This window comes from Anabrus simplex, chromosome 2 (assembly GCF_040414725.1).
Source record: "Anabrus simplex isolate iqAnaSimp1 chromosome 2, ASM4041472v1, whole genome shotgun sequence".
NCBI classification, from domain to species: Eukaryota; Metazoa; Arthropoda; class Insecta; order Orthoptera; family Tettigoniidae; genus Anabrus; species Anabrus simplex.
Genome location: NC_090266.1, coordinates 513,273,732 through 513,301,230, shown reverse-complemented (window position 1 = coordinate 513,301,230; position 27,499 = coordinate 513,273,732). Strand labels below are relative to the sequence as shown.

At 40.9% G+C, this 27,499-nt stretch overlaps 1 protein-coding gene across 4 annotated transcripts in view; it reads left to right on the top strand.

Moving 5' to 3' along the window:
* Positions 1-27,499, top strand: part of Cirl (Calcium-independent receptor for alpha-latrotoxin) — a 666,667-nt gene that overhangs the window by 148,050 nt on the left and 491,118 nt on the right. For all 4 annotated transcript variants that reach the window (XM_067140878.2, XM_067140879.2, XM_067140881.2 and 1 more), the window contains exon 2: positions 3,077-3,160. In XM_067140878.2, coding sequence (XP_066996979.1) covers positions 3,082-3,160 — 79 coding nt within the window. In that variant the 5' untranslated portion in view covers positions 3,077-3,081. The remainder of the gene's footprint in view (positions 1-3,076; positions 3,161-27,499) is intronic.

Below are 27,499 nucleotides of genomic sequence, written 5' to 3'. Positions count from 1 at the left end.
TGACAAATATTGTTGTCTATTAACAGACCACTTCCTCCATATCCATCATCTCTCTCTGAACGCAGAACACGATATCCAGGAAACATAACTGGTATACCAGCGCGAAACTAAGTCTCGGATAATGCTGCCAAGTTGATGTGCCGATCATGTAATTCGTTTTGAAGACTGCATTTATGAGCCAGCGCTGATTGGCTATTCCACTGCAATATTTTTTTTTTGCTACTTGCTTTACGTCGCACCGACACAGATAAGTCTTATGGCGACGATGGGACAGGGAAGGGCTAGGAGTGGGAAGAAAGCGGCCGTGGCCTTAATTAAGGTTCAGCCCCAGCATTTGCCTGATATGAAAATGGGAAACCACGGAAAACCATCTTCAGGGCTGCCGACAGTGGGTTCTCAAGAAATTAAATTGTAATTACTGTGCAGATTTCTTAGTCCACTGTCTCCCGAATACTGGATACTGACCGCACTTAAGCGACTGCAGCTTTCGAGCTCGGTATTTTTTTATTTTAAAAGCTTCCATGAATGTTTAGTGTTATCATTTCGCAAAGTTCCGATACCGAAGAGATAACACGATTTGATAGGAGAAATCCGTGTAGAAGCTGTGTAAGTAGGTTAAATTAAGGATACTAGTAATGCGGGATTCTGATGAGGTAAGTAGTGGTTTAGAAGAGCTGCCAGGCAAGGGACTTGCACTGCGGGGTGCTATTAAGTGCGGCTGAGGTGGATAAGGGTTTGGGCCCACTGGACTCCCACTGACTTCATGAGGATGGTAAAATACCGGTGGGTGGGAGATAGATGTTCTAGATAACTCCGGAGGAGGTCACCGACGTTGAAAAATGGTAATTTTGTGTGTTTGTTGTCTTGGTAAGGGAGGAACAGCTTGCTCATGTGTGAGAGGTAATGACTGAACCAGTTCAGGATATGATTTTTTCATAACAGCTTCCTTAGCTTCTTTGAGTGGCATGTTATATTTGGCCGAAACCTCTAATCGTTTGTTATACTCCGGGCACTCTTTACCGAGTGCACTGTGTTGACCTTGACAGTGTACGCATTGAGGCTGAGGCAGTGAGCAGGGGTTTGGAGTATGTGACACACCCCAGTTATTGCATCTACCCTGTGAGCGACAGTGTTTACTAATGTGTCCGAAGCGTAAGCATTTGTAGCAAATACGGACTGGAGCCACATATGGAGAAACCTCACAACGTGCCCCATATATTGACACACTGTCTGGCAGAGTCTGAGAGTCACAAAGGTAACCACACAAGTCCGTATAGGAACAGCAGTTGAAATATAGACCTTCATTGTGCGCCTATACATACGACGGACTCGTCTGATTTTAACAGAAGAATCTATCACTTGTAATAGTTCGTCTTCGTCTATTTCTGTATGTAAATCTCGAATGACACCCTGTCGAGTTATGACGTGAGACGGAATGTAACCTTCTCACTGATGTGAGGAAAATAAAGTAGAACTAACGACCAGTTTGCTGCTTGTGCTGAATGAAATTCCATTTCAAGACTATTTTTCCCGATGGAAGAAATATCTTTGATATTTTGACGTTGAGATAGGCACTCCCGATAAATCATTTTACCAAACATCATCGGATGTAGTTTACCTATGTTTCATTCTTTCCCTTCCACATAGATGTAGTAAGGCCCTGAAGAATCACTGTGATACCGGTTAGCTTTGTTATATGCACTGAGCCGAGGTGGTGCTCCGCTATTTTGAGGAGGAAGCACAGCTGGTATCGCATTCAAGCAACACCTCCTAGATATCTAGGAGGTGTTGATTCAAGTCAGAAACACTATCACCTTGACTAGAAGCTCAACTAGACCCTGAATCACTGGGATAATATATCTGTTGTGAAACATTACCTGTAGCGTTTTCTGGAGTAACTGCTTGTTTCTTATCGATGTTACCTGAAGGTTTTATAATGCTCGCTTGTTTGCCGCCAGAACAGATGGAAGACTCTCCTCCATATTACAGTCGTAGGTAAGTGGTGAATTTAGAACCGCCGAAGCACTCCCGACGCTATGGGACATCTGTTGTACACTGTTCGGTAGGAGCACATAAGACAGTGATATGGAGGAGGACCTCTCTCCCCATATAGGCCTCCTTCCATAGCACTAACTGCTAATTAAACTGCTAGGTATGTCATGAGGCTACACACTCGTAGACGTAGTCACTGAAAGGCACGAATAAATCTCCACACAGCTACTAAGTCCGTCCGTTTCTTTGCTAGTGGCTATACGCCGCACCGACACAGATAGGTCTTATGGCGACGATGGGATAGGAAAGGAGTTGGAAGGAAGCGACCGTGGCCTTAATTAAGGTACAGCCCCAGCATTTGCCTGGTGTGAAAATGGGAAACCACGGAAAACCATCTTCAGGGCTGCCGACATTGGGATTCGAACCCACTATCTCCCGGATGCAAGCTCACTGCCACGCGCTGCTAACCGCACCCCAAGTCCGTAGTGCCGTACGATAAGTGTATCTCAGACCCAGGTGTCACGCTCCGGGACACTGCCCTAGAGGCGGTAGAGGTGGGATCCCTCGCTGAGTCCGAGTGAAAAGCCAACCCTGGGCGGTAAACGGATTAAGAAAGAAAGTGTCGTATACTGAAAGCACTGTTATAAGGAAACTTGAAGTTTTTCTCTGTCATAAAGAATACTGTGGAACGGTACCGATAAAATCTGCTGTTATTGTGCAAATGATGATAGTTTTATTTCATTTGATCTACTCTGTTGACTCTCCTGAGAAGAAAGCTGGTGAAGTAATGCGTCTCGTTAATGAGCTTAAACTTGTGCCACACACTTTCCGTCTTTACCGTTTTTTTTTTTTTTTTTTTTTTACTATTGGTAGTTTTTGCATACAGAGGTGTCTGTCTACATATGAACAACTGCTTTCAAATGGTATTGTACAGGTGGCGGAATTGTCAAATAGTCTTTACATACAGAATTGTATCCGTTCTTTTGCAGACTTGTGTAGAGTTGCAGGTGGTAATGCTGAGTATATTTTTATTTCTGTATGTGGTAGGCGGTAATAATACAGTATGTTGTGTTTTCTCTTGCAGGCGACATGGGCGCTCTCACCTGGCTGCGCTCTCTCATCTGGCTGTGCCTCGTGCTGCTCCCAGCGGCCCTCGCGCGCAATGCTGGTGAGTATCTGCAACAGTTTTTCCATTGTGTTCGATGGAACCGCTGGGTTTCGTGAACATAGAACATAGAACTTTCTCGACCCCAGGGGAATCTTAATCCAAAATTAAAATCAATAATGAACGGACATCTACCCGTGAAATTAAAGAAAAAGCTACTTAATAACCACGATTTAATTTTTCGACACCAATTTACTTCTACGTGAGGCATAAAATGTAATTCCTCCATAAAACGACTTATTACACAGAGTAGAGCAGGCTTCGGCTTAACAGTCGCTAGTTTTACTAGCTCTGCTGCTGTACATTCGAGAGGCGGAGGTGCTGGTCCTCACCGTCATCTGACCTGGGAATGGTTTTCCGTGGTTTCCATTCCCCTGCACTAAGCCGAATTCCGGGGAAGTTTCTATTACAGGCCACGGCCGCACCCACCTCAACTTCTCCGGAAATCACATCACCGATACAAACCTCTCTGGCCTGAGAGACGGTGCTTCGTCGAAGAGACCCGCCGTACCCTACTCGGGTATGGAATGAAATTATTTAACTCACCCCTCCCCACCTTCCCCCCCCCCCCCCCCACAACATACATATTAAAAGACTTCGAATTGTACTGCACTGAAACCGCATGCTCTGAGCCGTTGTACCGCTAGTTCACTGCCATCTGCAAACCGACGAGAATGGCCCAGAAGATATTAATAATACTATTCCGGGTGGGAACAGTGTTGTGCGCTGGCGTACTGGCCTCTAAAGTACTGTTACAGTATATGTAAACCGAGCGACTTGGCCGTGGCGTTAGGGGCGCGCAGCTGTGAGCTTGTATTCGGGAGATACCGGGTTCAAACCCCACTGTCGGCAACCCTGAAGAGTGTGTTCTATGATTTCCCACTTTCTTAGTAGACAAATGCTGGGGCTGTACCTTAATTTAGGCCACGGTCGCTTTCTTCCCACTTGTAGTCCTGTCCCATCCCATCGTCGCTATAAGACCTACCTGTGTCGTTGCGTCGTAAACCAGTTAGTACCGCAGACAACTGTCCGTAGATACACTACCACGTAACTGTGCAAGATTTTTTTTTTTGCTTTACGTCGCACCGACACAGATATGTCTTACGGCGACGATGGGACAGGAAAGGCGTAGGAATTGGAAGGAAGCGGACGTGGCCTTAATTAAGGTACAGCCCCGGCATTTGCCTGGTGTGAAAATGGAAATCCACGGAAAACAATCTTCAGGGCTGCCGACAGTGGGGCTCGAACCCATTATCTCCCGATTACTGGATACTGGCCGCACTTAAGCGACTGCAGCTATCGAGCTCGGGCTTTTGAAGTCGGTTCTAAAACCTCCCTCGTATATAAACTATAGGCCTATTCTGTGCATAGATTTTATGTTCTCATTAGATACAAGTGTTCAAACTTAATCGCTCGGTGGTTAAAAATACTTTTAAAAATGGTGAGCAAGTGAATTTTCCTGTCCACCGCTAACTTTATTGTACGACTGAAACATACGTTCAATACATGGATTGTTCAATTAACCACATGAGCATAATTAGTGAAAGGGTACTTCTCTGGCATGTTGCGCTAGAAATTATTTTATAGGACATTAAAATACCTGAAACATGACTAGTTCCATTACCTAATCGATCCGACTACTTTCACATATCTGGCGGACTCTTCTCCCACTTAAAGGCCTCGACAGACATGACCTTTAGTCACTCGCTTAGGACTGGTTTCGCAGCTGAATGCTTCTTTTTCACGGAGCCAAGTTTAGACTGCGGGTGAATGGGAATCAAACTAATGGCCACTGCTCTGTACTGAGACAGTCATTTGTATTCATGGTCTATGAAACCCATCTCTTCAGCCTGTCGTATTTTGCTAGGTACTTCAATGAGACATGTTTTCTAAACCGTTCGTTTTTTAACATTGTTTAGGACTTTGCAGTCTCGATTCGACCTTATTTTGATCTTGTCATTTACTATCTGTTTATAGGCCTAGTTTACTACTCATCAATCAATTATTCACCATTGATTGCATTTAGGGCCATCACCCAGTTGGCAGATTCCATATCAATCGTTTACCTAGTCGTAATTAATTTCAAAGAAGTTGGAAATCTGTGGAACATCCTCCTTGGTAAATTGTTCCAATCCGTAATTCCTCTGCCTATAAACGAATATTTGTCCCAATATGTCCTCTTGAATTACACCTTAATCTTCATATTATTATGCTTCCTACTTTAAACACCACCGTTCGTGCTTATTCATCTATTAATGTTATTCCACGCCAAATTTTGTCTCACAGGAGTTCTTAAACATTATAGAATCCAACGACACTAATGTGGATTAAGTTTTTGCATTCAAATACCCTCAAATACCTACAACGTCAGCCGGAATTGAACCTGCTGTCTTGGGAACCGAAAGACGACTAACCGACCGTGCCACTAGGGTCGGATCTTTGGAGATATGTTGACTGCAAGGAAAATGAGTAGTCATTGATGGGAGTTCGGTGTTTCAATGGACTGTTATATTAGCATGCTTATTCCAGATCTTTCTTTCATATGTTTATTAATAATATCTGATAACATTTACCTATCAATTGCCCATTTTTTTACATATGACTGATCTGAAGATCTAAATGAGACCTTTACCGCCCAAGGTTTCTTTTGCATGTGCTATGAAGTGAATGAAATGAGTTCTCTTTCCTTTTATATTGAGATATTTCATCTGTTACATGTCTTTTAGATGTAGTGTTATTTTGCATATGGTATGTACTTTATGTATTTGTACATTGTTTTGCTAGCTGCATGGCTACTTGCCAAATACCAAATAAATAAAAAATCCCTCTGGATCTGGCAACGTAAGTGACGGACTCACGGGCAAGCAAAATACTAGCATGTAGCATTTTCAAGAAAGCCAGAATTCAGGGGTGGAGGTAACAAAACATATTTTAAGTAATTTTCTAGATAAATTTGCAGTGTTATGGCTATGCATTGTGCAATTAATTCTTCTTTCCTGACCTTTTTCCCAGTTACGTGGGGTCAACACTAATGTGGATTAAGTCTAGCTTTTCGGCCTGATGCCCTTCCTGAGGCCAGCCCAATGTGGAGGGACGTTTTCTTTATTGCGTATTTCTATGGTGGTTAGTGTTGTGATATGTTGTGTGCAATTGAAGATAGCCTTGCCAGTTGAGGGTCCTGAAATTTTTTTCTTCCGAGGAGAATTTGTGTGACGCCACTCCATCACAGACACCCTGCCCTCGAGCTAGAGGACCTAACCCAACGTTTAAGATCCTTGGCCCGACCGTGAATCGAACCCAGGACCCTCTGAACTGAAGGTCTCTATGCTGACCATTTCAGCCAAGAAGTCGGACTACACGGTGCTATTAATATTCACATTTTGTTTAAAAGAGCGGGCGAATACTTGTAAATAGCTTTTTCGAGTTGTAGAAACCTCTGTTGTAACTTTCTAATGCCGCTACCCTTATCTCGTCTTTCTGTGTGTTGAGGATAGTTGTTCAGATGATTATGCATTGGTCATGCAATGCCTGTAATAGCGACCTTCTGGCTCATCGTGATTGCATTTAAGGATGTTTGAATGAAAAAAAAAAAAAAAAAATACCTGTAAATAATTTGCTGTCGTATGAAAATTCCGTTAGTGATGTTTCCGAAACTCGTTAACAACTTAATTGTCCGGGTTAAATTATTATTATTATTATTATTATTATTATTATTATTATTGCCGGGCTGTGTAGCTCGGCTGGTAGAAAGCTGGCCTTCTGAGCCCAACTTGTTAGATTCGATCCTGGCTCAGTCTGATGGTGTTTGAAGGTGCTCGAATACCTCAACCACCGGGCGAGTTGGCCGTGCGGTTAGGTGCGCGCAGCTGTGAGCTTGCATCCGGGAGATACTGGGTTCGAACTCCACTCTCGGCAGCCCTGAATATGGTTTTCCATGGTTTCCCATTTTCACATCAGGCAAATGCTGGGGCTTACCTTAATTAAGGCCACGGCCGCTTCCTTCCCACTCCTAGCCCTTTCCTATCCCATCGTCGCCATAAGACCTATCTGTGTCGGTCCGACGTAAAGACAATTGTAAATACCACAACCTCGTGTCGGTACCTTTACTGGTACGTAAAAGAACACCTGCGGGGCAAACTTCCGGCACCTCAGCGGCCCGAAAACCATAACTATGTATTTAGTGGGACGTAAAACCAATAAATACTAAATAGTTCCTTAAGCAATATTCATCCTTTATCCGTCTTTTTTTTTTTTCCTCATCGGAGGTTGGTTTGTTTGCAACAGGGATTATACCACTGTATTCTTCAGTTCGTTATCTACAAATACCTTTTATTCGACATTACTTCCTTTCTAATATATGACTTTCCTGCACCGAGATGTAATAGCTCGGTACCATACAGCTGGTATCCTTCTCAACCACGCCTGGACTTCGCCTGTGACCTCATCTCTGGTGTCGTATCGTCTCCAGCGGGGTGCATCTCTAAAAGGACCAACCAGAGATAAGATGGTGCAAGATCCGGGCTGTAGGATGGATGAGAGCGAACAGTCCACCCAAGTTTTGCGATAGCTTCGAGGGTGCGCAGGCTTTGTGTGTGGCCATGCTTTGTCATGTTGAAGTAGGATGTTATTGCCATCTTTATGCGACGAACACGCAGAAATCGTGTCTTTAGTTTTTTTATATTCTCGATATTAACTTCTGAAGGTATTGTGGAATAGGAGGCAATGTGATCATCAGAATCTCTGAACCTTACCGGTTGAGGGTGCTGACTTCAACTTCTTCTTCCGAATAGAATTCATGTGACGCCACGCCGATGACTATCGTTTGGCCCCAGGCTCAGAATGATGAATCCATGTAACATCTCATATGACGATTTTGGATGAAAAATCATCATCAGTCTCGTGATGTTCAATGAACTCTTCACAAATGGTCCTCCTTTGTTCCTTACTGTCGCCAGTTAGGCACCCAGGGATCCACATGGAACAAACCTAAACGGTGGATAATTGTGTTGCCACGACTCACAGAGACAAAGTTGAGTAGCTACTTCTTTAGGTGTTATTCCCCTATTGCCGCTTATGAGTGCGTCTGCTCTTTGAACAGTCGCCGGTGTGACAACTGCATGCGGCGGCTGTCCCGAACGTTGGGAGATCTGATAGTGCCGGGTTACCTCGTTGTGACGCTGATGCTCTTCTTACACAACGATTGACTGTATCCCAATCCATTGTCTGATCTCCATAGTTTTTTTAACCGCTTGTGAATATTTACAACGGTCTCCTGCTCCACAGAAAAAATCAGTCACAGTTTTCTCATTTGTACGTAGGTACTTCATATGCAGTAGCAATTTTACAACAAAACTACTGTGTTACCATGACAACGACAACTATGAAACTTCGTGGCATTGCCAACGAAGGTTTGTAGTTGCTGTACATTCAATTTGGTCTTTCTCCAGCATCTCATTTCACAACAAAACAAGATATGCATTACTTATTGAACCGCCCTAGTGATCTGCCCTTATTATTGAGGTCTGAACTACAAATACGTACGATATGTTATTATTGATGTCAGAACTACAAATACGTACGATATGTTAGTAATAATAAACTTTAGTCCCTTCTCACTGCGCGGGGTATTTAAACTAGGGGTGTCATTGCCCCTGGACCCTGATCCCGTCAATTTTGGAATGTTATATGTATGTAATATCTCCGTGACTGCAGTAGGCCTACAATATATTTTTCTGTGTGAATGGGCCTTGCGTCTCCCGGTACGCTTTCCGAATGTAGTTTGTTAATATTATCCACACTAGGCACTCGCCAGATGACAATAGACGCCGCATGGTATAGGCATTACCATAGAACAGGCACGTGAAGGTCACGAGCTGACTGGCAGCTCTGCGTGCCAGAGAAACAGGTGTTACGAGCGCAATCCTAGGGCGTTATGAAATCGCGCAAGCCTGGAGTTACACGGTCATAACTACGGTACTCCGTGCAATACATGTATTGTACATATTTTTTCATGTAAGGACATACATAATTAAATGTGATCAACACGGCGTTTTGCATAAAATGCGCGAAATACCATTGTTTGCTGAGCAATTTGGCCGTGCGGTTTGGGGCGCGCAGCTGTGAGCTTCCATTCGGGAGTCTTCCACTGTCGGCAGTCCTGATAATTTTTTCCATGGTTTCCAATTTTTACACAAGGCAAATGCTGGAGCTGTAGCTTACATAAGGCCACGGCCGCTTCCTTCCCACCCCCGGCCCTTCCTATCCCATCGTCGCCATAAGACATATCTGTGTCGGTACGACGTAAAGCCAGTTGTAAAAAAACGAAAAAGCAAACATGGTTTGTAATCACAGTGAGCTAGGAAATATATATTTACAATTTGCTTTACGTCGCACCGACAGATAGGTGTTATGGCGACGATGGGATAGGAAAGGCCTAGGAATGGGAAGGAAGCGGCCGTGGCCTTAAATAAGGTACAGCCCCAGGATTTGCCTGGTGTGAAAATGAGAAACCATAGAAAACCATTTTCAGGGCTGCCGACAATGGGGCTGGAACGCACTACCTCCCGGATGCAAGCTCACAGCTGCGCGCCCGTAACCGCACGGCCAACTCTCCCGGTTGGAAAATAAAGTTACTTCAAAGGTTGCTGTAAAGTATGAAGTGGGTAGGGGGAGGGACTGGAAGCGACGGATTAACATGCTCAACTCTCCTGTGAACAATTACGAAGCAGAATATTGCCGAATACTGTGCCTCGTCTATATCACTTTTGTAGCAGACCGTAAAGTTTTTATAAAACGAAGAGAAATAGGATTCGATAAAAGTAGCATCTCCTCAAGCAACCACGTTGATACAAAAGTCCTTTTACGTTTTTCCGGAGACGCCGAGGTGCAGGAATGCAGTCCTGCATGAGTTCTTTTACGTGCCAGTAAAGTCTACCGAAACGAGGCTGACAGTTTTTGAGCACCTTCAAATACCACCGGACTGAGCCAGGATCAAACCTGCCAAGTTGAGGTCAGAAGGCCAGTGCCTCAACCGTCTGAGCCACTCAGCCGACACAGGTAGTTGTAGCACGGGCACTGCGCTTACGGCTAGCAGGGTTTCACACCCGTGGCATGGTAGGTTCGAATTTAAAGTGCCTATAAGTATCTCGACCGGGGTATACCCCCAGTGAACTGAACTGAAATGAAATGAAATGAAATGGCTTTAGTGCCGGGAGTGTTCGAGGTCAAGTTCGGCTCGCCAGATGTAGGTCTTTTGATTTGATTCCCGTAGGCGACCTGCGCGTCATGATGAGGACCAAAGGCCAGCATGCTAACCATTTAGCCATGGAGCCGGACATACCTCCAGTGGAGAAATACGAGAACTCCTGACCATCACCATATAAGTGATTCTTTGTTGTTTCCCTATTTTCACAGGAGGTGAAATACGAGGTGGTACCTAACATAATAGTCGTGGCCACTACCTTCGCAATTCTAGCCCCAGTTACAAATATAGACACCACAATCACCCACTGTATCAGGCAGGCGCGCTCTTATAAACCACCTCAGAGATAGGTAAGTGGTCGTGTCTGGAAGTACTGAAGTCTTTAACGTTGCCACTCGCACCTCACTCGAAGTCTTGCGTCAGTGTTGCCAAATACAACCTTACAATTAAGAGTTTGATTCTGGATGGAATGCTCACAATGGATCGAATCTTGCTGCTTTTTTCTAGTCCGTACGTAATGTGTTGTAGCGGGTAGTTTATACGTGAAGTCGTTCGGATATTTCAGATTGACGTTCGTTTAGCCACAGCACACGAACTGAATAATAATAACGATAGCAACAGCGCCCGTTTAACTGCTGATGGTCTTTGGTCACACCACAGTCCCGTCATTATGCTCCGAGTAGCGTTTCTTTAAAGCTGTAGTAAAACCTATTGCCATTATTCTCTCGCGTGTAAACATTCTTAAACGCTGGCTGCACCAGGATTTTCGTGGAATTTTTTGTGACGAAGGTTAATTTATACTTTAGATTTATGTTTTACTTTCCAACAGCTGATTGCGGACCTGTTGAGGATCAAACCAGCCTTCGGTCCGAATACTCTACATGTCTGTCTGTCTGTTAGGTCATCAGCCCAGGGGCTGGTTGGATCCTCAAATAGCACCACCAAAAGTTATGCGGTTATAAGGAAACCCCAAAACCTAATGGCAGCACCAAAATGAGGCGTACTAGGCAAGATGAGGCGTGAGGTAGTTTGCCATTGCTTTCCTCACTGGGTCAGAAAGTACTATTGCAGCATGACTGACCCTGTGAGCAGCACCTTTCATAACCCTCAGATGCACTATTCATGCTCTGAATGTCATTACTTAGCACTACCCATACCCCAGCAACTTCCATATTGTCACAGCCATGGATGTTGACTGGGACTTCGGTGGAAGCTACACTTTACTCTGGCCTGTGCCAAGGGATGGATGCAAAAGTACTGTATCCATCAAGAAATGACAGCAGGCAGATACTCTACATACAGCACGCAAAATATGATTCTGAAGCTAGGTATTATAGAAATAATGGATACATTAAATTATAGATTATTTCAGACCCACATAATGCCTGTCAATTTTTTGGTGTCATTTGTTCTGTGTTGGATGTAGACAATATAGATACGTATACTGAGAACGGCCGGAAAATTCCAAATAAAGTAAACACAATGAAACCGGGTAATATATAAAGGAGTAAAACGTTGTGACTTTCCGTTCTAATTAACTTAAATGCTATGTTTAACACTTTCAATTCTGTTGTTCTTCGAAAATTTTGTTTCGTTTTCCCGTTAACAGAACATGCTATAGAATAAGGCCACTTATCTAGTGTGATCCAATTTGTACTTACGTCATTTTTACTAGCATTGATGAAAATAATCATTCTCTTCTGTGAAAAGTAGGGCTTATAAGGTAAACCGAGCGAGTTGGGCGTGCGGTTAAGGTCGTGTAGATGTGATCTTGCATTCGGGAGACAGTCGGCACCCCTGTAGATGTTTTTCCGTGGTTTCTGAATTTCACATCAGACAAATGCTGGGGCTGTTCCGTAATTAGGGCCTCGGACGCTACCTTCCCCAATCCTACCCCTTTCCCGCACTTGTGTCACCGAAAATCTTCGATGTGTTAGTGCGAAGTTAAAACCACTAGCCCCCCCCCCCCCAAAATAAAGCAGTATAAAGTAAAATTTATGACAACTTTTCATTCAGCAAAATATAATTGACTGAAGATTTGTGTATTGTGGGGTTTTAATAGTTTCCTCCAGCACCAGATAATTAAAGTTGCTTAATTGCTTACTCAGTACGGCCTAAGGAGAAAGTGATCTTCAGAAAAGAATGAGAGGTTTATCTGAAAACAGAAATAGGCAGTGGTGAATCGTATATTTACAAAATGTAATAACCATATCCATTTTTTAACGGTCTGAAAGGTAAACATCAAAAGTAAATATTGTTATGTGCATTACTAACCCTTGCTGTTCATCCAGTGTCACGCCTCAGTATGTGAAAATAGGGAGAGCAGGGGTGTTAGAAATGCAGCAAGCGTTTCCTTTAAGCTTTTCACTTGTTTCATACGGTAATATTTAATAAATGCATGTGCAATGTGAACGTTTCATTCTGGTGTGTCGCCGAGTTCATGAATGTATTCTGAGAATTTGCACACTGTTCGGTTGTGCTGCATCAGTATTCTCTTGATTGGGACGCTTCGTTACCCATTTTAATAACAGACCAATCGTAACAATCGCCTGCACTGAGGTTTCTTGTGAAGGAATTGGGACCGTGTTGAGTGAATGCAAGCAGGCAAGGAGGCCGGCCGCGAACACCAAACCGGTTCGGACACCAACTGTGAAATCCATCGCCGACGTTGCCAGCACAATGTTGCCATAATACTAGCTCGCTTCCTCGCTGATGTGCCCTCTTTTGATACGATTTCGATCTTTGCAGACTTTTCAGCGCTCAGCAGCACCTTCACTTGTACCCCGTGTTAGTCCTTGCCATAATCACGGCGATCTACTAAGAACACCCTACTTGTAAGAACTGACATTCTTTCCCCTAGAGTTAGTGGCTGGAATTCCAGTGAAGTTTGTCTCATTTGAGGTTCATAAGTAAATATAAATTAAGAAAGTTTACTGATTCTGTTATATTACGATGGAGAGAGTGGCGTGAAGGAACACAAGCAGTGTGTATGTTTTTAGAAGTTTATTTAATTGTTTATGATAGTCAGTTTGTGCGATGATGTAAAATTTTTGTGCGGATTTGTCTTTACCAACCAGAGAGAGGTTACCTTTAAGGTACGTCTGTAGAGAGCTGACCGTCTAGACCCAGTTCCATGGTTTCGATTCTGACTCGGGTAGGTGGCATTTATGATTCGCTGGCACCAAGGAGAACTTAGTGGAACAAAATTTCACCTACTAAATGTCTCAGGTGGTACCATGAAGCTCTCATTATACCTATATAACTTATATTATTGCAACATTTAGGTACATAGTTGAATTATTGATCCATTTGGCACTTAAACGTTCAGTTACTATTTCAGCTTCACCGGGCGAGTTGGTCGCGCGGTTAGGGTCGCGCAGCTGTGAGCTTGCATCTGGGAGATAGCGGGTTCGAACCCCGCTGTCGGCAGCCCTGAATAGAGTTTTCCGTGATTTCCCATTTTCACACTAGGCAAATGCTGACTGGGGCTGTACCTTTAATTAAGGCCACGGCCGCTTCCTTCCCACTCCTAGGCCTTTCCTATCCCATCGTCGCCATAAGACCTATCTGTGTCGGTGCGACGTAAAGAAAATAGCATTTCAGCTTCTGTTTCATGAGACTGACCTTGACATAAATATAATAAAATCGCAACATATAAATCGTCACTAAATAACTGCGATTGAGGTAGGCCTATTGGTGCATTACAATTTATGACATGCAATATTTATCGTCAGTAAGGGATGAAGTTGTGGCGTTCATAGCAAAACTGGCGTAAGCTCTTTTAGCTTAAAATTACATGCATTGCAAACCATTACTTTCATGACTGTGTGAAAAAACAAATAACGGTACCAGGATATCAAACCATTATATTGAATTTGAGTATTCTCGAGTTTTATAGAGCCGGGCTGAGTGGCTCAGACGGTTTAGGCGCTGGCCTTCTGACCCTAAGTTGGCATATTCGATCCTGGCTCCGACTGGTGGAATTTGAAGGTGCTCAAATACGTCAGCCTCGTGTCGGTAGATTTCCTGGCACGCAAAAAGAATTCCTGCGGGACTAAATTCTGGCACCTCGACGTCTCCGAAAACCGTAATAGTAGTTGGTGGGACGTAAAGCAATTATTATTATTATTATTATTATTATTATTATTATTATTATTATTATTATTATTATTATTATTATTATTATTGTTGTTGTTGCTAGTTGCTTTACGTCGCACCGACATAGATAGGTCTTATTACGACGATGGGACAGGAAAGGGCTAGGAGTGGGAAGGAAGCGGCCGTGGCCTTAATTAAGGTACAGCCTTGCATCTGGGAGATAGCGGGTTCGAACCCCGCTGTCGGCAGCCCTGAATAGAGTTTTCCGTGATTTCCCATTTTCACACTAGGCAAATGCTGACTGGGGCTGTACCTTAATTAAGGCCACGGCCTGGTGTGAAAATGGGAAACCACGGAAAACCATTTCCGGATTTGCCGATAGTGGGGTTCGAACCTACTATCTGCCGAATACTGGATACTGGGCGCACTTAAGCGACTGCAGCTATCGAGCTCGGTATTATTATTATTATTATTATTATTATCCTCTACCTATTTGTAGTAGTAGTAGTGCGTATTTTATAACTGTAATTATTTGGGAAGAAGATTGGGAAATATTCCGCGACATAATAATAATAATAATAATAATAATAATAATAATAATAATAATTAATAATTAATTTTACGTACTAGTGTAACGGTTTTCAGAGACGTACTTTTTCGCCATTTGCATGGAAATAGGGGAAAAGCCGGACAGAAATTCACGCTGAAATTATCCACTATCAAGAGCTAGATCTGAAACCCATAGCTGCTGTGGATCTACTCCAGCCTTTTCATAATGCTAATAGGATTTAACTGTTATCGGTAAATCTAAGGGTAAATGGACGATTTCCGAGCCTCACTGATTGAATATCTTTCCTGTAATTTGTATGCCGCTTGTTTATAAATATATTTCACGTCGAATCATTACGATTATAACGGCTTTTTTCCAAACTCCCTTTTATTTATAACGCCTGTATTACACTGCATTTGTTTAGTATAATGTGGAGAACAGTGTATTGGTCCTTGGAGTACGGATGGCTGTAACCTAGGACATATTTACAAAGGAATGAAACCTCTTGCTTTAGGCGATGCCATTTTTTCATTGCCTGTTTTGGTGTGTGGATGTAAATCCTCTTTCTACCGACGAATCCCAGGCAGTGGATGTGACTTGTAGAAACGCCAATCCTTAACTTGGTTCATTTCTGTGGCAAACCCTGGACTCTGTTATGGTTCTGTTGATAGCGGGTTCTTAAAAAATCACGCCTGTTATATACCTTTGCTAGCAGTTTCTCGTCTCACTAACACGTCAACGACGGAAACATGGGAAAGGGCTAGGAGTGGGAGGGTAGCGGCCATAGCCTTAATTGAAGTACAACATTGCCTTGTGTGAAAATAGGAAACCAGGGAAAATCCTCTTCAAGTCTGCTGACGGAGGGATTCGAACCGACCATCTCCCGAATGGGAACGTCTGATATTACTTTCGTACATAAATCAGGCTGAGTGGCTCAGATTGTAGGGCGCTGCCTTTCTGACACCAATGTGGCGAGTTCGATTCCCGCACAGTTCGAAGGTATGTGAAGGTGCCCAAATACGCCATTCTCGTGTTAATAGGTATGCAGGCACGTAAACTTTCTATGAGATAGCTTTCGGTTCCTCTGTGATTCCGAAAACCTTCAAAATAGTTGGTAGGACGTAAAATATTATTATTATTATTATTATTATTATTATTATTATTATTATTATTATTATTATTATTTTGCTACTTGCTTTACGTCGCACCGACACAGATATGTCTTACGGCGACGATGGGATAGGAAAGGCTTAGGAATTGGAAGGAAGCGGCCGTGGCCTTAATTAAGACACAGCCCCGCCATTTGCCTGGTGTGGAAATGGGAAACCACGGAAAACCATCTTCAGGGCTGCCGACAGTGGGACTCGTACCCACTATCTCCCGATTACTGGATACTAGCCGCACTTAAGCGACTGCAGCTATCGAGCTCGGTATTATTATTATTATTATTATTATTATTATTATTATTATTATTATTATTATTATTATTATTATTCCACCGCTTGTTCCATGCCCTGGTGGAGTCACAGGTGCAAAAACTGACTCTCACTTGTGGGCGTGGCCTGGTTTTACTGTTGGATGCCCTTCCCGATATCAACCCTGTGCGGACGGATCTTTTTCACTATTGCGTGTTTGTTGTGTTATTGGTGGTGTTTTTATTTGAAGAGGTGTGTGTTGGGACAAACACACATTCCCAGTCTCCGAGTCGGAGGAATTAACCAGACGCGATTAAAATCCCCTACCCGGCCGGAAATAGAATCTTTGACCCTTTGAACCGAAGGTCTAAACGGTGACCATTCAGCCAAGGAGCCGGGCATGATATAATAATAATAATAATAATAATAATAATAATAATAATAATAATAATAATAATAATAAACTACCTGAAATTACCGCTGACTACAACGATCCAGAATACAACAAATGTATACATTAATAGCCTACAGCAGTTATGAAAAAAGAAAATTAAATATAAATACAAAAAAAAAAGTGTTTTGCATCGCATTGACTGCTTTAACATATTATGAGGATGAATGTTCAAGATACCTCAGTATCCTGATGGATCCTTTCAGTATTCTGAAGGCAACGGCATCGATGACGTCTTTTGCTGATTTTGAGTATGTTACTGTTTACAGCTGCAGGTCATTAGCCAATAGTCAATTTATCTCCGCTTTCAAACTTTTAAGGACCGTTAACAACTTTCTGTAACATGTAAACAGTGCGAAAAGATCATTGGGGATAAAATATGCAGCAAGTAGTGCGTAAGCCAGTTCTTTGTGTCTCTTGCCGGCGGGCTACCACAAGAGTGGTCAAGCGAAAGAAGTGAAAGCTCGAGGAAGCTCCTTGAGAGATGTAGGCCACTATCCGCTCTCTCACTTGCATGAGCGATATGAAATCGCAGTGGGAATTACGAGGTTGAAAGTTAACCAATTATACCGCAAGGAGACTGTGAAGAATAGTTCCGTATACATGGATACATTCTGCTTCTTTATATGGCCTTCATAATGGAGACTTCACTTTCCCCCGTTAAAGCTCTCATTTTCGTTGTATGGAGTTGTCATTATGTAATCCCAGTGCTGCATTTCTAATTTAAGAGATTACCGCAAATGATGGGCGAGAAGTTTAATACCGAAACAGGTTGCGTTGTAATATGAACACGCTTGGAACTTCACTTGTTTATACTGTTAGATAGTAGACAAATAAAAAAATAGTTATGTGCATAAATAATTATTGGCGAAGGTTGACCGAGGAAAAATGCGATTCTATTTAGGGTGGCTGATAGAAATTCTTAATCGAGATCACAAGCGAGGACTTGCGAAGGTTATTCCAGATTATTGCGATTCCATGAAACATTTTGAGAAGTGGGTGTTACGCATGGCGGTGTATACGTTGAATTATAGAATATTGTTAGGTTTGAGTTTGAAAATATTGTCTCGCTAGGATAAAACTCTGACCATCAGGCTATCTCTCTCTATACACGCAGGTATATTATGTTGATGATCAAAATTGTTCCAAACTCTAAAATAAATGAACAAAGAATTAATATAGTATACCGTTTATAAACGGTGTATAACATACCTAATATATTTAAATGCCTGAGATAGTCCAACGGGGCCGGAAGGGACGGAACGCAGGTACCTGAGTCAAACTATTGACCTAGCGATATACTGATGGTGAGTACAGAAATTTTAATCATGGAAGATGGCAACGTTTTCTTACTAGCTGACGACTGTGAAGATGAGAGGTTATTGATATTTGCAATTTCCAAAGGAAAAGAAATATTAAAACAAAACAAAATCAAACATGCAAAAAAAAAATGGAACATTTAAGAGTGTTGGCTAGCAGTTTGCTCAGTGTTGTACACAGTTCACGTAGAGGAGAGACAAATGCTGCGCCTTCAGCTTTTGCGTAGCTTCCCGACAAGAGAAAGATTATATTATATTATATTATATTACTAGCTGTTACCCACGGCTTCGATCGCGTGAATTTCACAGTTCGATAAAAGTAATCGTTCCTCCGTACTGCACTAAGACAGTATCTGAAAATCCCAAAAGTATAAAAACTCACAGATAAATTGAGTTTCTATTGCCCCAAAACCTCTTTGTAAACCACGTTTGTGGTATTGCCTTTTGGGGCTAAGATGACCAGGCTACTGCCAGAGCTACCTGTGGAACGTGCGACATAGAGCTCTACGCGTGGGAAACGGTCCTCTCTCAAGTCAAAAAGAAATAAGTGTTTCTTCATTTTTGAAGGAGATGCCGAATACCCATTTTTACGTCTGTAATAAGACGTTAAATTGTTGAGATATATTCATTGTAAAAATTTACCCACTTTTTCACTTTTCATCTCCCCTTAAGTGAATTTTCCGAAAACAAAAAATACGTGTTTCTTTATTTTTAAAGGAGATTTCAAATACCAATTTGCATGTCTTTAAACTGTTAAGTTTTTGAGAGACAGATATACTCATTAAAAAAAAAAATCATCCCCCTTTTCACCCCCTTAGCGACGGAATATCAGAAAAATCTTCCTTCCTGAGCACTTACACTGTAATATAAATGTATCCCCAAAATTTTATTTCTTTATGCCGAGTAATTTTGGCTCGGCGATGATGAGTCAGTCAGTCAGTCATTCAGGACATGTTATCTATCTATCTATCTATCTATCTATCTATCTATCTATCTATCTATCTATCTATCTATCTATAACTTGTCCTGAATGACTGACTGATTCATCATCGCCGAGCCGAAACTACTGGATATAAAGGAATGAAATTTTGGGAATACATTCATATTACAATGTAGGTGCTCATTAAGGGAGTATTTTTGGATATTCCGTCGCTAAGGGGGTGAAGGGGGGGGGGTGAATTTTATAAATTGTCTCTATCTCGAAAACTGAATAGTTTCTAGACACGAAAATTGGTATTTGGAATCTCCTGTAAAAGTAAAGGTTCACGCATATTTTATTTCTGAAAATCCACGTAAGGGAAAGTGTCAAAGGGTGTAGACTTTTAATATGAGCATATATACAATATATCTCTTTTAAAAATACAAGTAACACGTATTTGTTTGTTTTCGGGAAAATACTTCAGTGGGGGGATGCAAGAGGACTGGAAAAGGTGTTGAAATATTTTTATGTGGATACTTATATCTCAGACACTGAAGATCTTACAGACGTAAGGGGGTGGTAAAAGGTGAGAAACGGGTTGAATACCTTTTTGAGGATACTTATATAACAAAAACTGAAGATGTTAGTCATGAAAAGTTTTATTTGATATGTCATTTAAAAATAAATAAACACGTATTTTTTGTTTTTGGAAAACCTACTTAAGGAGGGGTGAACAGAATTGACAAAGGGGGTGAATTTTTAAAATAAGTATATCTCAAAAACGTAACATGTTACAGACGTGAAAACTGGTATTTTTAATCTCTTTAAAATGTAAAATAACACATACTTTTATGTTTTCGTAAAAAAATCACTTGGGACTGAAAGAGGGGTTGAATTATTTTTATTAAGATACTGGTATGTTAAAATCTGAAGATATTACAGACGTGAAATTTGGTATTTGGAATCTCCTTTTAAAATAAATAAATATGTATATCTTGTTTTCGGAAAATCCTCTTGGGGGGGGGGGGGCGTTGAAAAGGTGAAAAAGTGGTTGAATACCTTTTATTACGATACTTGCATTTCAATAACTGAAGGTGTTACAGACATATACATTGGTGTTTGGAATCTCCTTTAAAAATGAAAAAAAAAATTTTTTTTCGGAAGATCCACTTAGAGGGTTTTTACGAAGGACTGAAAAAGGGCTTAAATTATTTTTATTAAGATACTGGTATCTTAAAAAATTCTGAAGATATTACAGACGTGAAAATTGGTATTTGTAATCTCCTTTAGAAATAAACACAGAACAATACAACCTTAAGAGGGTTTGACTGGAGGGGAGTAGCTGACATCAATATTCATTTCGCTCAAATCGTTTGACATACGAGCTTGAAATTTCACACGATGGTTGTCCTACATGTCTTTGATTTTAAATAAAAAGTGGTCTTAAAAACTATACACCTAATGGGTTTTGACTGGGGATGGGTGTCTGGCCCGATGACAAAATATCCATTCCTCTGAAATCGCTTGACATACAAGGTTGAATTTTCATATGGTGGTTACTCCTCATTGTCTTAGATTTTAAATAAGAAGTGGTCTTCAAGCAATTCACCCCTAAGGGGGTTTGACTGGTTGGGGGGGTGTGTGTCCGATGATAAACACATTTCCCTGAAACCGTTTGACATACGAGGTTGAAATTTCACATGATTGTTGCTCCTTTATATCTTAGATTTGATACAATATATTCCTAAGGGGTTTCGACCGGGGTTTGGGACCTGGTGATAAAATACTAATTTCTCTGAATCCGCTTGATGTACGGGGTTGAAACTTCACACGATGATTGCTCTTGTATGCCTTACATTTTAACTAAGAAGTGGGTTTTTATCTGGCGTGGGTGGAGGGGTTTCTGATGCCATAAATAATCATGTCTTTGAAATCGTTTGACGAGGTTAAAATTTCAGGTGATGGTTGCTCCTATAACTTACGTTTTAGATTTTAATCAATAAAGGTCTTAAAACAGCACACCCCTAAGGGTATTTGGCTCGGAGGTGAAGACTTAGGACAAAATTATTCATCCCTCCAAACCGTTTGACGTACAAATTTATATTTTTACAAGAACTTTGGATGTCATAGGTGTCAAACGTGATATAATTCAAAATATTTCATGTATATAAGCATTGGGACCATGTAGAAGTTGAAGTTATAAAACTAAGTCTTTACAACAGCCAGGGTACTCAACCGAATTTCCGATTTCTCTTCTTTATTGCCAAAAATATTTATTTGTAAAAGTTAGAGTTTTAACTGAAATAATCTTAAACTTAGTACACAACTGATGGAACATTTTTTGAGACTGTATACCATTAATGGTATTTACTTATTGCATACGTTGAATGTCTATATTTTAAAGATTTAAACCTCTCAAATTATTAATCAAATTCCACAAGCTTAATACGTACACTAGGCCTAAGTAATAATGGAGGTAATGGAGGTTTCATCTCGATTTTTATCAGAGATCGCTGCTGCCCTCTATAAACATAAAATTCTGTCTTAGATTTTAAATAAATAACAATACAGTACACCCCTAAGGCCAAGGGTATCTACTGGGGGTTGAGAAATGATAACCAAAATATGCATTTATATGAAACCATTTGAACTGCGAAGTTCAAATTTCATATGTTATCATAGGTGTTAAATAACAGGAGTTTTCAAACAAATTTAACCCCTCAGAGAGTTAAATGGAGATTAAGATCCGGAAACAAATATATTCCTTCCTTCCTCCGAAATGGTTTAACGTACGAAAACAAAATTCCAAATAGCGGTATATATTTCAAATCCTAGGTGTGAAATAGGAAATATTTTTAAACGTTCCACCCCTCGTGTGTTAAAATGGGGTTAGCTCCGGAAACGAAATTATTCATCCCTCCAAAACCGTTTGACGTACAAAGTTGTAATTTTACGAGAAGGTTCTTCTCTAATGTCCTAGGCGTAATATATCGTATATTTCATAATATTTCTCCCCTGGGGTGTTTGGATAGTGGTTGACTCTAAAAAAAGACAATATCCGTGCTTCCGAAACCGTTTCAGGCACGAAATAAAACTTTTGCATGAAGGGTGGTCTTTCTATATCCTACATATTAATAAATATTTTAAAACATTCATCCCCAAAAACAGTATTCATTGCTCTATTACTGTTCGACGTACAAAATAAAAATGTCACAAGTTCGTCGCCTTTACGTTCTAGATATATTAAATAAGATAGGGTTTTAAACAATCCAATTCTTCTGTACGGGTTTCAACATGAGTGTTAGATCAGAAAATAAATAATCATTCCCACAAAATTGTTTGACGTACGAATTGAGGGTGTATTTTACAGGCTCAGCCAACAGTGGACTCTCCAAAACGTAAAACTTTGACTAATAACTGTCAGTTTAAAATCGTAGCGAAGCACGGGTATTTTGCTAGTTTTATATATATATATGGATATTCGCCTCTTTAAAGCTATCTTCCTAGCAGTGCATGAATGGGCTTATGAAACCGTGAACATTGATTTCGAGGCAGGAACTATTCAAGCAATCAAACTTGTATTTCCATGAGCTGTTTTTTTTTTTTTCTATTTATCACGAAGTATTTGGAGGAAGGTACCGATCATTCATTGGGCTTACAAGTATGTGAAGATCAAATTAGGAAGTTCCGAACTTCATCAGGATGTGTGCTGCCTTACGATTCCTAAAGCCAACGGAAGTGGAGGAAGGATGGGTTCATATCCACAGTAAGGCAGAAGAAAGTTTAAAGCTGACTGAATTTTTCGATTACTTGGTGGACCAGTGGTTGGAAAATTCACAGGTTTCAATTGGCATGTGAAACTGTTATCAAACGAGAAACAGGGAAAATAACGCGGTTGAATGGTGGAACCACAGATTGAACTCAGTAGTAGTTAAACCACACTGCGAGTGAAAGACTTGATTATGTATTTGAAGAAATAAGCAGAACAGTCACACGGTAAGACTGAATTTAGAAGAAAGAAAAAATATATCTCGATGGTCAACATAATTTTAAGACCGAGGAGTGACCCGAAGTTTCATCAAGCGGAGATATTTGAGGGGGCAGGCAGATCTACTAAAGCGTTATTAGCAATTTTAAAAAGAGGGTGTGATACTCGTATAGGTTTGGCCATTAAAATTTTTGTCGCAAAGGAATATCTATTTTTCATCCAAATGGATTGAGATGACGGGTGGAATGAATGTTGAGCGATTTGACAAAGCTATATTATTACGTTGTTTAATACCTTGAGATGATAGTTTATTATTATTATTATTATTATTATTATTATTATTATTATTATTATTATTATTATTAAGACACCAAGCGAGTTGGTCGTGAGGTTAGGGGCGCGCAGCTGTGAGCTTGTATTCAGAAGATAGTGGATTCGAACCCCACTGTCGGCAGCTGTGGAGATGGTTTTCCGTGGTTTCCCATTTTCACACCAGGCAAATGCCGGGGCTGTACCTTAATTCAGGCCACGGCCGCTTAATTACTTCGTACTCCTAGCCCTTTCCTATCCCATTGTTGCTATAAGACATTTTTGTTGGTACGACATAAAGCCAATTGTAAAATGCTTCATGGCTAAATGGTTAGCGTGATGGCCTTTGGTCACAGGGGTCATGGGTTCAATTCCCGGCAGGGTCGGGAAATTTAACCATAATTGGTTAATTCCCCTGGTACGGGGACTGGGTGTATGTGTCGTCTTCATCATCATTTCATCCTCATCACGACGCGCATGTCGCCTACGGACGTCAAATCAAAAGACCTGCACCTGGCGAGCCGAAGTCCTCGGACACATCCCGGCAGCCATACGCCATTTCATTTCAATTGAATGATGATGGTAATAATAATAATAATACGTTAACTCTATTTATATAAACTCTCAAAGCTGAAGATGCTATAAAAATTGGGAATAAGCTTAAAATTTTAAGAGTCGTCAGACTCATTTTCTCTGGTGTTTCGGAAGATATTTTCAATTTTGTTGTAATCTGTGTGGTAGGATCAGCGCAAACAAGCAATATTCATCAATAGGGACGGATTTTGTTGAAATGCCAGTTTTTTCTGCGATATAACAAACTATAATAACACGTTTTTATTTTGCATTAATTTGCATTTTTTTGCCGATTTGGGATGATAATTCATTATTTCAACTTTCCAGAAGATTTTGGGTCAGTATGTAGCAGTTTGATGAGTCATTTTTTAAAAATCTATACATTTGTGATAAAATCCATAAGTGACAAATATTTTTTTCTTACATATGGTTAAATTTGCTAATATTTTTCTTTTTGCAATTTGTTTTACGTCGCACCGGCACAGATAGGTCTAATGGCGACGATGGGATAGGGATGGGCTAGGAGTGAGAAGGAAGCGAAAGTGGCCTAATTAAGGGAAATCGCGGAAAACCCTTTATCCACAAAGTGTATTTTTAATTAAGCTATTGAATGAATTTGGAAAATACGCGTTTACAACAGATAGGCTTGTTTTATTTAGTATATTATGCAGTGTTAAAGGGAGTGTGGAAAGGAAGTTTGTTATGCACATTACGAGAAAAAACATCTGAAATCTGTAAGGAGTGCAAAGAACAAGTACCCAGGTTCTTCAAGTGACAAATTACTACATCCAACAAATCATTATGTAAATATTTACGAGATAACTATTTCGGTAAAAAAATGGCTGAGCACTGAATAGAATAGAGATATATTACTTGTAAAAACTTGGTTACACGGGCAGCAAAATTCAAGTTTGACCAAATATTTTTGTCCTTTTTGACTTATTTTGCAGCATTTTTCCATATATTTAATGACCATTTTATTGATCATTTTCAGTGATTTTTTTAAGGCCCCTACTCATTAAATGCATCATGCGACGTCCAGTGTCAACAGGAAACATTTTGGTTCTCAGTGAAAAATAAATGATTTTTAAGTGTAATTTTATGTGCCCAGTCGATAGAGTGACTTCAAATTAGTCCAGTGAAATACTACGTTCAAGGATATTTATTGACGGTGACAGTACAAGAGAAATAGTTCCACACATCTGCACACTTGCTCGGTACGTATCCTCGCCTGAGCGCGCTGCGTGCTGCTTCCAGACTACTGCCATACAGCAGCCTCACTCAGTCGCTGCTGAACATATTAACCTTTCCTCTTGCTGTATTTTCACCGTCAATAAATATCCTTAAACGTTATGTTGCACTAGACTAACCTGAGGCCGCTCTATCGCTTCGGCACATAAAATTACATTCGTTCGCAATGACAAACAAACCGACGTTTTCCGTTGGCACTAGTTGTCGCATGACATACTTGATAAGCATTCTTTATTTGGGCTGGCTTTACCTATACATTACAAAAACGAAATTGAAAATATATTCCGAAACACGAGAAAAGGGTCTGACGACTCTTAGGTGAGACACCCGGTATATACACCAAACGTAGGTAGGTATTTGTGATTTTATATATGTTGATGTGCTAGAAATATTTCAAGTATTTTAGTAGCATTATCCACTGAAAACTGTTCGGATAATCATACTTGAATTATTTTTATTACGAAAATTAGCCTCTCAACAGAAACAAGGCAGAAGAAGAAAATCTCGTAAAACTTATGAAATGAGGCATATATTTCAAACAACGAGACACGTCGGCGTTAACGAGCAACTGAGCTACCGACAGTAGCCGTAAGTTTCCCCAACCGTTCACTAACATCCGTACTGTTGATTTCTTTTGATCATTTCCATTCCAACATACGCTTGCCATTACTAGGATGCTGTCAGGTTTGAACATTACTATGGTTTACGAGTTCCGAGTTTCTATCTAAAACACATCAGTGTTCTGAGATCCCGAATTCCGTAGGCTCTCTGAAGGTATTTTAAGCAACACAACATTGTCACTACGTGGATGGGTGTTCGTGCTCTATTGTGTATTATTATTATTATTATTATTATTATTATTAGTAATGAAATGAAATGGCGTATGACTTTTAGTGCCGGGAGTGTCCGAGGACAAGTTCGGCTCGCCAGATGCAGGTCTTTTGATTTGACTCCCGTTGGTGTGGATGAGGATGAAATGATGATGAAGACGACACATACCCAGTCCCCGTGCCAGCGAAATTAACCAATTATGGTTAAAATTCTCGACCCTGCCGGGAATCGAACCCGGGACTTCTGTGACCAAAGGCCAGCACGCTAACCATTTAGCCGGACAATAGTAGTAGTGATGATAGTGGTAAAATTCCTTCTTGCTAATCAGTACCGTATGGGAAATACCTATTCCTTGGACGATGGGTAAATGATTAGATTGCATTCGGCTTATAATGGCCCATTACAAGTGAGCAAGAAATTTTGAGATTGTCAGCCTACCTTTCCGACACCTTGCCTGAAACTTACAACCTACCCCAACAAACTAATTATAACTCAAAGACGCATATGGTAGCGAATTCGAACCGTAGGAAGACGTGCAGTTAGTCGGGAAGGTCGAGCGAGCACATTTTCTCCGCGATAACCTTTCTTGAAACAGTGATTTGAAGAACTAAAGGTCCTTTCGATTTTTAATGACTCAACAGACACGGTTATTAATTGATGTATCATGGAGTTCGTAGCAAAGTGTCATTATATCAGGATAGAAAATGAATTAAATCGATTCACTAGTGCAAACTGAAGGAGAGGGTTTGATTTTTACAATTTGCTTTACGTCGCATTGACGCAAACTGGTCTTATGGCGACAATGGGATAGGAGTGAGAAGGAAGTGGCCATGGTCTTTTAAATATGGTACAGTCCCAGCATTTGCCGGGTATGAAAATGGGATACTACGGAAGATCATCTTCAGGACTGCTAACAGTGGGCTTTCAAACCCTCCATCTCCCGAATACAAGCCGGCAGTTACGTGACCCAAACCGTGCAGCCACCCTCTCGTTGGTTTAAAATTCCAGTCTGCATTCCAGTCTTCCTTGGGCCTCCGTGCAAGTGTCGCTGTTTGACATACTCACGCTTAGTAATTTCCTGGAGTATTTGGTGTTCCGTGCAAATGTTAACACTTTTCATCTCAGTGCAAGTGTCTCAACTTCGTGGAATTACGTCCACAGTTTACAAACATAATATGTAACATGTTAACATCATTCCTCGCCAGTTAATTTTTAATACCTGCCATTTAGCCACATAGGTGGTTAATAATAATAATAATAATAATAATAATAATAATCGTTTATATTCCTAAAATTCCTTTCGATTTTAAGAACCCCAGGAGCGTTGGAATTCTGCCCCGCCCCCCACCACCAAATACAAGTCTGTAACTGACACGGGTCTAGCATTTAAGCTCTCATAAATGCCTATCGACTGCGCTGGGATTCATTGGCAAGCGA